Source organism: Cyphomyrmex costatus, unplaced genomic scaffold (assembly GCF_001594065.2).
Source record: "Cyphomyrmex costatus isolate MS0001 unplaced genomic scaffold, Ccosl1.0 scaffold205, whole genome shotgun sequence".
Classification (NCBI taxonomy): Eukaryota; Metazoa; Arthropoda; class Insecta; order Hymenoptera; family Formicidae; genus Cyphomyrmex; species Cyphomyrmex costatus.
In genome coordinates this window covers 1,468,074-1,482,106 of record NW_017276095.1, presented here as the reverse complement: position 1 = coordinate 1,482,106, position 14,033 = coordinate 1,468,074, and the positions used below count along the sequence as shown (strand labels likewise).

Genomic DNA, 14,033 nt, shown 5'->3' with positions numbered 1-14,033 from the left:
ACGGAATTTATTAAGAAATATGTTTTCTTTTTTATATTCAGTAATTGTATAAAGGCACTAATAAAGGCTCAACAATTGAAAAAGATTCAATAAATATAAAAGAAAAGATTACGAGCCTAATAAGTTAGATGTTAATGCTATATATAGTCGACAACGCTTGTATTCTGGTAGAGCAGACTAAATTGAGAAGGAAACTCCTCTACCATTTTACAATTTTCGCAATAGTTAACAAGATAATTATTAAAAATAAGTCACAAAAATTATTTACTTTCTTCTCATAGAAGAAAAAACACAAGAGATAAACATAAAAAGCACAAAAATCATAAAAAAAACGTAACAGATGTTTTAACCTCTTTTTCCGAGTCATTCTCAATGTTCAAATACAATTAAAATTTAACAAACGCAGTACAATTATTAAAACGGTAATTTACACACCCAAGAGTTATCTGAACATAATTCCTGAACGCGCATTCCAGCCCTTTGTACAACATACTTTACTTACGTGCGCATGCACTATGACGCGCTGTGATCACGCGCGTATGCAAGTTTTGTTGGCAGATAAAATATCTTTAGAATAAAAGGTACACAAAGGTCAAAAACACAAAAAGTCACTGCTTTAAAAACGCAAAAGTGACTTTTTGCGTTTTTAGACAGTACTTTTGTGTTTTCAAAGCAGTGACTTTATGTGCACGTGTTGTACTACACAGTAGAAAACAAAAGAACTTATCAAATTTTCTTTTTCGAGCGCATATTTATGAAAACGCATGCGCGTGTGGTCACCGAGTATGAAAATGTGACCACAGCGCATGCTCGCGTCGCAGTGTTACCACATACCACGTGTTAATGATAGATTTCCTAACCTAAATAGTCGTGTTCGATTCGCGAGGCAGGGCGGCACTTTTTCCGCCAGATTCTTTCGTTTTATGCAAAAACGCGTCGAATGAGTGTAATTTCATCGATTTTTGAGGTGATCACGCTCCATTTGACTTTACCTTTTTTATTAAGGTTTAAAATATATGTCAGACAAATATTATAAATCAAAAATTGTATAAATTATTACAATGGCGTTGTCAAATGGTAAGTGAATGGTTCTTGCAAGATATATGTATTGCAAAACATGTGATTGCATTAACTTCTATGTCCTTTTTACAGTTTTTTTTTTTTAATATAATGTATATATTTTACAGAATTATTAAAACGATTAAACTCGAATGATTATCCTTTAGCGAAGCGATTAAAATTAGCAGAAACTGCGTTTTGTGAAGATGATCTACTACTTATTTCCAAAGAAGACTTTCTTTTGGAATGGTTATGTAAAACTTGTGCTATGAATCAACATGCTTGGAAAGAGTTGAATAATTGTTTAAAATTTAACCATATCAATATTAGAGCAGATATAAAACAATCTTTAATTGATATGCTTATTCAAACGTTAGAAAAGAACAATCTGAAAAGCACATATGATGAGGTCCTTGAATGTTGCAGTTTAATTTTTGTTAATAATAGTATGCGGCAATATTTTATAACCAAGCCAAAAATTCTAGGCTTGTTAATAAAAACTGTGTTCAATAATGTGTTGAAACATTCTAACTATAATACTGTAATACAAAAGAAGATCAATCAATTATTTGAGCCATATAAATTGTCACCTGTAGAAAGTAATGCTGTAATAACCATTATCGAAAGTCTGATGCAAATATATAAACAGCTGATTACTACAAAAGATGAATTGAGATTAACTTTCATATGGAATATTTTATATCCTATGTGTATTTTAGTTGATCACACACATATAGATAATACAAATCAACTTGGTATAGCAGCCTACAAGTGCATTCAACAATTGTTGCTTGGAAAAAATAGATCTGTACAAAATAAACAGACTGAAGAAAGTTGCCAATCAATGTTTTCAGACTTATTTTGCATGTTATCTGAAAACATAAATACATCAAATCTACAGAGTAATCTTTTAACATATCAGTTTATTTTTCGTACCGTAATAGGTACTTATAAATCAGATACTATTTTGTTGGATACATTTTTGAGAAATCTAGTTAACTCTTCAGGAAAGTATAAATGGGAAATCTTGGATTCTTTTCTCAAATTACTGAATGACATAACACTTGACTTTGATAATATTATAGAGGGTATCACATTAACTGAGTATTTTCAGAATTTTATAAGTGAGATTTTGACCGATGATGTAACATGTGTACAGTACAGAATACTTACACAACTTTCATATATCAATCCACTTTTGATAGAGAAAAACATCTCGAATATTATAAATAAGATACTTATGAAAGAACAAACAGTTGATCACACAAACTTGTTAATTGCAATTTTATACACCAGTACAAAATTAAGACGAGAGCAAAAGTTTATCTCGCAATTATTAATATCATTAAAGCAACATGTTGCAACAAAAGAGACATATAAAGCAAATATATCTGTTTTTTTTCCAAGTGAATTTAAAATCCAACTGATAAAAGCAATTAGTAATTTTTCTAATTCACAAACTATTGCAACTCTAAGAACATTAATATATTATTTAAATACAGATTGTGCAGAATTGTTGCAGTCTAATACTTTATGTAAGTATCTTTTATTGATTATTAATTTCGTAACAGTAAAAAAAAATTGATATTAAAAAATATAAATTAATTTCTCTTTTTAAATATTGATTGCAGGTAAAAATATTATGATATTAAAGGTAACAGTAGAATTGCTTATTATATGTTTTGAAGGTATGCAGGTTTTTGAATATACCAGAATATTATCCGCTCATGAAAAATTTATCAATTGCTTAGATGAAATAGGGAATGCATTGTCGCTGTTGGTAAATAAGTCATTATGCTTAAGTCATAACAAAACTGTTATCATAATACTATTAAGTGCAGTGCATTCATTGAACAAAATACAGAATATGTTTACATATTACATACTGAAAGATACTGTACCAAAGAAACTACTGTTTCCAATTCTGGATGATCCTTGGCAACAATTAATTCAAAGGATTACCAATTTTGGAGAAGATAATTGCAAGGATATTATGGTATTGGAAATATTTAATTAAAAATATTTTTGTGACACAATGTGTTCAATGTTCACATTGTGTTCAAGATGAAATATTTTTTACACTTTTACAAGAAGCTCACTCACAATCTTTCTATATCAAAATTTCAGAACAAACTTATTTTATATCGACTAAAGCTAAATATATCAAATAAACCTATTAAACTTCATGGTTTAATAGGTGACCTTGAGTATTTCTGGAGTACTATTTTAAAACATGACATAGATATACTTTCCTTATTACATGACAAAGAGATATCAAAAGTGACTTACTTATTGTTGACTGATATACAAAATTCAACTGAACACAACTTTCATGAATGGCTTAATATATTAGATAAGGAATGTCTTCAAGAAAATAAATACCTAATAATGTGTTTTTTAAGCCATATTCTTGTCCAAATTGGACACAGCTTTTCGCTAACTATTACCGAATATATTAATATTGTAAGTAATAATTTAAAGCTGAAGAATTTTCAATTTTTTAATAATTGTAAAACAATATCTTATACATTTTACACTCTTAATTTTTTCTTAATTGTAGAAACTGTTGATGGAGAACGGATGTAACGATAAATTATTAGAAGTTTTGCAAATTTTAAAAAAACAGATATCACAGGAACAATGGATGCAAATGGCAAATACAATTTCTTTTGAAACTGTATTATATTTAGAAATACTTCTTCATTTACCGATAATATATTTCAGTACTAATGTAAGAACGTTAATATTTTTAATTGTATATTTTATTAGTAAAAAATGTGGAAAAAATGACAAGGTATCGGTGTTATGCAACATGATATTTTCAGGTAATTTAATTTTATTTCTTTGAACGATTTATGTGATACTTAAACTTAATTTTTTAATTACTATTTATACGCAAAAATTTAATGTTAATAAAAATAATTTTCTAGATTTACTAGAAAAGACCGGAATCGACCTATTTCAGTATATAGAACCAAAATTATTAGTAAATCAGTTAGCACAGAATAAAATATTTTCGAAAGCTTGTGAGTTCTCTCTTCGAAACGTAAGAACATATGCCACTTTAAAGAATCTCATAAAAAGTTGTATTCAATGCAAGGAAACCATGTGCATTATTTTGGAATGTATGGAGATTATTAAACCAAAATTGGATGCTGAACAAAAAGTCATTTTTAAAAAGGCAGAAAAAAAATTAGTTAAAATTATTTTAAAGTCATTACCTGAACATATAAATGATGCTTTTGATGTAAAATGTTTAATAGCAGTATTAAAGATGACTTTCCAAACTGGCAAAATTACTGACACTTTAAAAAGATTAACTGAAGCAACTCTCAAAAATATATTCACGGTAAGTTAATATATGAAAGAAATTATATTTTCTTAAATGTGATATTTTTTATTTTACGTGTTAAATTTAGGCAGAGAATATTAAAAAATAAATTTCCTTTACAGGCAAAAGAAAAATTAAACAATACAAATAATGATAAATTATTGCAACAAAGTATGCAATTGTTTATTATTGTTTTACAGCATCGTAAAATGTTTGAAATTGAAAATATGATCATCAACTTATGGTTTATAATGTTAAAGCATCCTCATAAGAATTTGATCAAACTTTTATTAACATCTTCTGAATTAAAAGAATTTTGTGAATTCTTAAGACTATTGCATGATGAAACGGTAATATTCTGATTAATATATTTCTTTTATTAATATACATCGTAATTAATATTTATGCATATTTACATAATTTATTCCTTGTTTATACAGATCCATATCTTGTTACAAAAGAAAGATGAAGTAGTATGGACAAATATATTTGTCGTTTGGAGCAATATAATGAAAATAGATATGAATGTTAAACGTAATAAAGTGCGTTTGAATGCAATCAATAATCTGTTTGAAACTATATTAACATTGGATATGCCACACAGATATTGGTCAGAGCTATTGTGTTTGTCTCACGATATAATCAGTGCCAAACATTTACTTATTCCGGACATTACGATCGATCTTATTATACTAATCAGTTTAAAGTCACTCGACGAAGTGAATATATCATCGTGCAAAGATGTACTTACTATATGTAGAACAATGATGAAAGTCAAAACAGATTTGATAACAGACAAATTACCTAATTTATTACTATTATATAGACGTACAATAAATATCATTGTTCATGCATCGAAAAGCATAATCAATAAATTCGATGAGCATCGATTCAGATGTTATGCGCTCGACATCACAAAGTAAATTCAATTTAAAAAATATTTAACATTACATATCAATAGTAATTATATAATCAATATTAAAAAATTTATTTATTGAAAAAATTGATTTGATAAGAATATATATTTTCTTTCAGATTGACAAACGTGCTAGTAAAATTAAAGACAGCTATGGTCCGATTAGCTCCTTATGTTATCGCTGATCTCTTGCTACTAATTGTAGAAGGCACTATACCATCTTATGTTAAGGTAATATCTTTACAAGTCTGACAAACTGAATCAGTATGCACTTTATAAAACTGTATTTATAAATATCAAACTGATATATATACATGTATAAAACATGTATAAATATTAATATTTAATAATACTAATATCCAGAGACATGGTAGACTATAAACGTTACACATTCTCGTAGCGCCGAGTTACTACCATGTCTCTGGATATTAATATTATTAAATATTAATATTATTATAAGTAAGCTTTACTTTGGCTAAAAGTAAGATTCTTTCCCTTGTTCAATATCTTTTAATTATTATCTTAATAGATAGTTTTTAAATATGTTTATCATTTTTGTTGCAGATGGCTTTGCATGAATCTTTGTGTCAATTAATTAGCATTTGTGATCAGCATGGACTCGCTTTCTTATCTCGTACATTACCAACATCGTCACAAGAAGTTTTCAAAGTACAATTAAATACATTCAAAAAGTTTTATAAATATTCTGGCAAGATTTAAGTATCTCTCTTAATTTAGTTTAAGAAGTCTATCTAATTTCTTTAAAAAATAAATTAAAAGCATATACAGAGGAAGAAACATTTTGTATGTGTAATGGTATGATCAATTTTATATATGTATAAGTATATATTCTAGGTACAAAATATATAAAAAAGTTTATAAAAAAACAAATTTGAATTACTCATATATGTATATTTTTTACAATTTTCATAAATTACTTAATTACATAAAATATTGAGATAATCTAACGTGTAAGTATATAAATTGGAGAAAACGGACATAAAAAATACTTATAATGTAATCAGTTATTTAAAAGAAATTTACTATATGTATGACATGCGCGCGCGCGAGAGGGAGAATTGCTAGTCTGATATAAGATTTATTTTGTGATATGCTTATTAATAAATCAATAAATTAATTTTTCTAATTTTAACAAATTTTGTTTTAAAAACATGCGTTCTACGTTTAAAAATATATTAAACATAGATTATTTACAGAAATGATGTTAGTAATTAAATAAAAAATAAAAGTTAAATAAGTCCACACACACACACACACACACACATTAGTTTTCTATAATATTATAAAATATTTATAAAATATTATGAGTTAATAACAAAGTTAATAATTATTACTTAGTTTTGAATTAGACACCTAATTTTTTCCTCAATTACAATTAATTATATATAAGAATCAACAGACCGTACGTTTAAAATTCAATAAATAAAAAATAGGATATATTGGCCATAAAGTTATTATGTGACAAAGATTAATAATCTATTTTAATGGTTCGTTCTTGTCTAACCCACGTAATAGTATGGAGAAGAACCACAAAAACGTGGATATTATCTTATGAGATTTAGTACACGAAAAAGGCCAGACGTCCACTCTCCTGCTTCAATTTATTACACCGTGTGCACCAGTTCAGGTAGTGCAGAAATAAAGAACAGACCTCGTGGGTCAGCCATTAGAGCTTAGCAATTGGATTTGTCGATTCGTTCGTTATAGGTTATCAGTTATTAGAGGTCGTTAAATATGAGAATACGTTGACGCAATGATTCTTTATTTGCACCATTGTATACGTAATTTTTTCCTGTCTACGATTACTGGTGTCACTGACGATCGAGGGTTCCTGACACATTACGAAAGAAGGTAAAGCGTATAATATTATTGAATATCCCGCTCCGTTCAAATTTTGATAAAAATACACTCATTCGATGCGTTTTTGCACGAAACGAACGAATCTGGCAATAAAAAGTGTCGCTCTGCCCTCCGAACAGAGATATTAAGCGTTAAAGTTGACGACTGTTGAGGTTAGGAAATCTGTCTTAAGCGGCTACGCCGCCCCGAACATAAAAAAAATAACATCCTAATCCTAGCCGCTTGGGGCCTAACCGCCTAGAAGTTACAGCCTAGACAGTGTTCGCTTGGAATATTCTCACATCCCACTGTCTTCATGAGTTAAGAACCTTATCCCCTCTATCCACATTGGTTATGATTTATTTGGAATAGAACTACGTATAGTAGAAACATAGCACGAGTAATTAATTCATTCAAATTTTTAAATTGATTTTAAATTTCGTGCATTCTGTTCGGAGGATAGAGCGACACTTTTTATTGCCAGATTCGTTCGTTTCGTGCAAAAACGCATCGAATGAGTGTATTTTTATCAAAATTTGAACGGAGCGGGTATTCTATATGTTTACTAGAAAGAATTGATCGAACGAATGAGGTCCAACGTGTGCTCGTTTGCATGTGACGTCGCAAAACGTAATTATCGCACGTTGCTGTTATTTCCTCTTGGCCGATGTCTTCGGCAAAATCTGCCGGCGTCCTTTAAACAATTCTCATCGATTTACGACAATAAGATCATGCCACGTTCCGTCGAACATATGCTCGGCATGCAACGGATGAGACAGAAGATAAAAGAAAAGTCAACGAAATATATCGGAAACACAAAGGTGTCATTACAGGTCAGTCAAACAAGAGCCGCGTTTTGAAAGTGATGATTCAATGCTGTTTGATTATAATATTTTTTTTACCACTTACAGATTCTTGGCACTGGAGCTTATGGCACATCACGATGTGTCTATTTGACAGCAGGTCACACAAGGTACATTTTCAATTGTGGTGAAGGGACGCAGAGATTGGCATACGAGCATAAGTACAAGCTGATCAAATTGGAGCATGTCTTTATAACGTCGGCAACCTGGAATAACTTGGGCGGCATGCCAGGAATGCTTCTGACAATACAGGATGCTGGGGTGCCGAAGATCAATATACATTGCCCCAAGGGGACGATGGAGATATTCAACACGATCAAGAAGACCGTGCTGCTGCAGGCTCTGAAGATCAATGAGAGCAAATGTAACGAATCAGAGCCGTACGTAGATTCAGTTATGTCTGTTTCATATGTTTCCATTATGAATCCAAATATGCCACAGACAAGGCCTATTAATATAGAAAAAGATGTGATCAATATTAATTACTACGATTATAAGACCAACTCAAATGGCAAGCTAGTACCTGATAGAGTAACAGAGAAAAAGTCTAAAGTACCGAAGATTGATCAGAAGCCTGACAATAGAATATCATCTGTAATGTCTTACATTTGTAAATTGCATCCTCGAGCGGGTACATTATCCTTAGAGAAGTGTATAGAGAAGGGGGTGAAACCTGGGCCTTTACTCGGTCAGCTCAAAACTGGTGCAGATATTACTCTTCCAGATGGCACAGTTGTTTTAAGCAAGGATGTTTGCTCGCCAGCAACGCCAGGTCCTACTTTTATAAGTATGTTTTTCAAACGATTGTGTTTAAAATTTCTGCTCGCCAGTATTATCTCAGACTGTGACATCAAAAGCAAGAAAACAATTTCTTGCAAGTTACTTTTGAATAGAAATATATTTTAATAAAATATACATTTACCTTTGATAGACGTATAAAATATATTTCATGTTTTTCAAGGAGAAATTATTGGGTTGGGAAAACATTTTTTTATATATATGTAAAAGTATCCTTCTCCAACCCACTATTTGTTGCAAAATTTTTGTTGCAATTATATTATTCTATAAAGCAAAGTTTCAGCTTTAAGAATGTTTTTCTTTTTAAATTGCACTATGATGATTTTTAACGGAATTATGAACAATTGTAATCAGAATGCTCTTTTACTTAACTCGTGAATAACTTAGGAACAAAAAATCGTAGGAACATTTAAAAAAAACGATTTTTTGTAGGAAAGTTTTAGGTTTCTCTACAATAGAGAGTCGAAAATTTTTGCAAATTTTTTTTGAGGATGGGGGCACTTAAAAGTCCCAAAAAGTGAAAAGAATTTTTCATATTTTTCAACTTGTAGTTTTTTATGTGTAAAAACTCACAGAACCTCAAAAAAATATAATAACTTTTCAAGAGTAGAAATTTCGAGCTTTAAAACGCTTTTTTAAAATTTAAATCTCGTTTATTTTTAACAAAGATATTGTAAAATAAATATTCTTTTATAAATATATGTAAAAAGACTTTACCCAACTCAATATTTTTACATTAATATAGTTTGTAAGAATTTTTATTGTATATTTTCTCACTTCTGACTTTCTCACTTCAATCTGATATAGTAGTAGTGAGGGAATAGAAGTTTTCATTCTATAATAATATATCTTTTACTTGTTTTATTTTAAACTTTACTTGGTTACAGTTGTAGAGTGTCCCTCAGAAGATTACTTAGAGCCTTTTGTAAATCATCCTGCCTTTGTACGACATCAGACGGGAACGGCGAACGAAGATGATATACCATACTGTGTCATTCATTTTACTCCGCAAGAAGTGATAGATAATTCTCGCTATGTGAACTGGATGAGCAAATTTGGTCTTAATACGCGTCATATAGTCGTGAATGAAGAGAACCAATGCATGGGCACTGAAGCGATGCACAGACATCAACACAAACTCCATATGTTGCACCCTGAGATATTCCCTTTTTTAAACGAGGAAAGCTTTCAAAATAAAACAAGAGTAAGGCACATTGTTATGCACTCGTTCTTTAATCTTAGAAATATCTAGTAATTGTATAAATAACCAAACACAAATTTACTTCTTTTTTAGGAGGAAGATCTGCCCATCATACATCGTCCCAAAACCCATCATACCATTCATCTACAGCCGCAACTGAGATTTGATACGAAAAATGAGGTATCGCTGCATCCAGAAGAATATGTAAATGAAGTTTTCGAGATTGACGGCTTTTTAGATGCGTTGGCGGAACTCCAAACAGAAATCAACGCTCGAACGAAAACGTTAGATATTAGCAACGAATATCCGAAGATTGTCATGTTGGGTACTGGATCTAGCATACCAAGTAAAGTCAGAAACACGAGCGGCATACTTCTACAAGTGGACAAAGACCACAGTATATTACTAGATTGCGGAGAGGGCACGTTCGGGCAGATAGTAAGAATCTACGGGAAGTCTGAGACGCACAATATCCTAAAAACGATAAAAGTAAGACAATCATCTATTTCTTTAGCTCGTTAAGTATGAAATGTTTTTCGTATTAATATTATGTCTACATGTTAAAAAAAAATTTGACAATTATACCATTCGATAAAGCAAAATTTCAGCTTTGAGAATCTGTTTTTTTTAATTACTATTAATAGCAGCCATAACTTCGTTTAAAAAATAAAAAATACTAAAGATCATTAATGTAAGAACATAAGTAATACGAAGCCTATAACAGTCTAGTTTGAATCTTTAATTGCTTATATATATATATATATAAAATTTCGCGTGAATTTATATACTAATATATGTAGTAGTCTCTCCAAAATTAATAATTTAATTTTTTTTGTAAACTCTGCAATGGCGACTTGCAATATTCAAATGGTATTTTAGGGAGTGTACATATCGCACATGCACGCGGATCATCACATAGGATTGATTGGCCTGCTGAAGGAGAGAAGGAAGGTCACAGAAGATCCTTTGTATCTGTTAGCACCAGGGCATATAAATGCATGGCTGCAGATGTATCATACACATTTTGAGCCCATCTTATATCGAATCACATTGATCAAGAACAGCGAGTTCTGCATGGACTCGCATAACCCAGAGTTGTATAAGTACAGAACCATGTATAATACACTGAACGTGCAAGCCATACAGACAGTATACGTCGAGCATTGTCCTTATTCTTATGGTGTTTCCGTGACACTCCATAATGGGAAGAAAATAGTATATAGGTAAGCGTAGCAATTTTGTAAACCTTTTCTTTAAAGTTTCAGTTAATTATTCACTCAATTATAGAAACATAGTCTTTGAATTATTTCATAATTTCATTCAAAATGGATACTTTATTCTTTTTTGACGCTACATGAATTATATATGTGATATTGTATATTTAGTGGTGACACTATGCCCTGTGAGCGTCTCGTGGAACTTGGTCAAAATTGCGATCTACTCATCCATGAAGCGACAATGGAGGACGATCTGATAGAGGACGCCAAACTGAAGTTTCATTCGACGGTCTCGCAGGCTATACAAGCAGGCGAAAAGATGAGATCAAAGTTTACACTATTGACGCATTTTAGTCAACGCTATTCCGTAATACCTCACTTGCCGGACAACAAAAATGGTCCTAAACTAGATAACGTCGGCATTGCGTATGACAATATGCATATTAGTTTGTCGCATTTGCCCTTGTTGCCTTTGATGTACCCGATATTAAAAATAATGTTTAATAAGTATTATCTAGAAATAGAGGATCGAGCTGCTCGAAGACAACGAATAGCAGCTTAATAAATATTTTATATTAATATAAATTATAGTACAACTTTTGTCTTACTGATATCTAACACAATTTTCCATCGTTGACTTTGAAAGTCTTGGAGAAACATTTTTAACAAACTTCAATGAATGTTGCGCAGCAATGGGTTTAACTAGCCGCTAAAAGTTTGCTTCTTTAATTTTAACATGTAAAATAATCATTTAAACTGATCTTTAAATAAGGATGGTTCATGTATCTTACGATTTTTGTATAAACTAGTTAAAGAATCAAAGAATCTTACTGAAACGGAAAACAGCAGACCTGTACATAATCTTGTATATATGTAAATCAGTTTACGAAAGGAACTACATTTGTGTGGTTGAAATAATTCGGCGGTAAAGTCTTGACCAATAAAAAATTATCTTATTACATCTTTTAATTTATTACATCCATTGTTCTTAATGCGGCTCTATCGTGAAAAAATAGTAAAAAGAGATAATTGAGTAATAATACGTGTATCGTCGTCGGCAATCCGACCCATACATCTAAGCAACATTTTGTTCAAAAAAAGTAAAATATTTAACATATATTTTTGTTCGCTTTTTGCATCGTGCACATACTTATGTTTTGTTCTTGTTTAAAATTAAGCGACGCGAGATGCACGTATAGTATTATGCTATAATTACGATAATATAATGATATTGAAGAGGCAAACATATTTACAAGAGACTGACATATTTTAATGTCTCTTCCTTTCTCTCTCTCTCTCTCTCTTTCTCACACACACATTTCTCCTTTTTTCTTGAAATAATCTATCTGAAGAATTCTTAATTTTATTCCACGTATTATACTCCTAAATTATATTATGATTCTGACGATTTTGTTCGTTGTTACGAAAAAAACGAAGAGACTAAAATAAAATCTTACTGCTAAAACACACGCGACATCCGTTAAAATATCCCCATAAACATAAAAAAAAAAAGGAAAAAGCGAACAGATTTTCACAAATCCATGTGCTGCGAGTATGTCCATCACCAAGCCTTTATTCGGCATATTTTATTTGCTTAACATACACAGTAAGCTAATACGTGTGAAGCAGGATAATACTATGTACTATTAGCATGGAATGGTAAGTTACTGTTTAAAAATAACAACATAAAATTTGTTATTCGTTACCAAGTAGAAAAAGTAACTAGTTATCGTTACTTAAAGCAAAAGTAACTCTTTATTAGTTCTCCGTTACGTTTTAAAAGTAAGTATAAAAAATGTACTTTTGCAATATTTTTGTTTAAATATTAATAAAAGCAGTATACAATAATGATACTAGCTTTGCTTTTTAGTTTTTTCTTAAAAAAAAAAAATAATAATTTCTTAATTCTGAGACCGGTAAATTGACAATGAGATATTTATCTGGATATACCTATCACATAGAAGTGTAAAAAAATTCCAATCGAACCGTGTCTAATCAATGCAAAATAACGATAAAAGTTATTGTACAATTCGTTATTGTTATTTAAAATAATGTAACGGTAACTGTTACCATTACAGTTACCAAAAAGAAAAAATAACATTAGTTATCAGTAAAATTACCCAAAAAAGTAACTTGTAACGAGTTACTTCCATTCCCTGACTATTAGTACAATATAACTGAGTGTGCATCTCGTTAAACGAGCTTTTCCTAACTTGTATGATCGTAACAGATGTGTCTCGATAACGGAATCTGCAAGATGATACCAATCTGGGAGGCAGCAATCTGATACTGGTCAAATTGGATCTGCCTCTTTTTAAACATGCATTCTCTTAATTGTTTTATATGTATATATGCGCGTGCGCGAGATGTATAAAAAGTACTGAAACTCTTGAATATCTCGAAATATGTTTTATAAAAAAAAAATTTGAAACAAAAATTGTACTCTATTTACTGATCTTATTAGATTGATTTGGAGACATTATAAAATCACATCGATTTTTAAAAATAGAAATCATTTTTTATTGCATACTCTTGTATTATTATATCTCATTTTTTATTGCTTATCTCAAGCTTATAAGCTCTCAAGAACTTTTTCAAATACTATAAGAAAATACTTTTTTTCATTAAGTATTTTTTTAGTTATAAGGCTTGAAACTTATAACACCGTTAATATTAGCATTATCTAAGATTCAATTGATGGTCAAAAGCTTGTAAACATTGTTCAAAGTCATATACTTTCAAGCCTTATAATTCAAAAAGTACTTAATAGAGAGCATGTTTTTATAGT

General features: G+C 30.3%; 2 protein-coding genes across 2 annotated transcripts; both read left to right on the top strand.

Moving 5' to 3' along the window:
- Window positions 1-1,061: 1,061 nt before the first annotated feature.
- LOC108773320 (uncharacterized) lies at window positions 1,062-6,083 on the top strand. The gene is made up of 10 exons (XM_018539081.1): window positions 1,062-1,077; window positions 1,188-1,658; window positions 1,779-2,203; window positions 3,620-3,884; window positions 3,990-4,184; window positions 4,323-4,408; window positions 4,540-4,740; window positions 4,831-5,309; window positions 5,426-5,537; window positions 5,871-6,083. Exons 1-10 carry the CDS (start codon window positions 1,062-1,064, stop codon window positions 6,024-6,026), a joined length of 2,406 nt encoding a protein of 801 aa, XP_018394583.1. The 3' UTR covers window positions 6,027-6,083.
- A 929-nt stretch (window positions 6,084-7,012) lies between these two features.
- RNaseZ (ribonuclease Z) lies at window positions 7,013-12,571 on the top strand. The gene is made up of 7 exons (XM_018539112.1): window positions 7,013-7,178; window positions 7,736-7,999; window positions 8,078-8,816; window positions 9,715-10,031; window positions 10,122-10,517; window positions 10,908-11,251; window positions 11,414-12,571. The coding sequence occupies exons 2-7, from the start codon at window positions 7,754-7,756 to the stop codon at window positions 11,805-11,807; spliced, it is 2,436 nt and encodes an 811-aa protein (XP_018394614.1). The 5' UTR covers window positions 7,013-7,178; window positions 7,736-7,753; the 3' UTR covers window positions 11,808-12,571.
- Window positions 12,572-14,033: the final 1,462 nt, after the last annotated feature.

Coding starts and splice junctions, on each gene's coding strand:
- LOC108773320 (XM_018539081.1), top strand. Junction 4,185..4,322: donor CATGTGCATTATTTTGGAAT/GTATGGAGATTA, acceptor AATGTTTAATAG/CAGTATTAAAGATGACTTTC. Junction 5,538..5,870: donor CTATACCATCTTATGTTAAG/GTAATATCTTTA, acceptor TTTTTGTTGCAG/ATGGCTTTGCATGAATCTTT.
- RNaseZ (XM_018539112.1), top strand. CDS start 7,754: ATGAGGTCCAACGTGTGCTCGTTTGCATGTGACGTCGCAAAACGTAAT. Junction 8,817..9,714: donor GCCAGGTCCTACTTTTATAA/GTATGTTTTTCA, acceptor ACTTGGTTACAG/TTGTAGAGTGTCCCTCAGAA. Junction 10,032..10,121: donor GCTTTCAAAATAAAACAAGA/GTAAGGCACATT, acceptor CTTCTTTTTTAG/GAGGAAGATCTGCCCATCAT.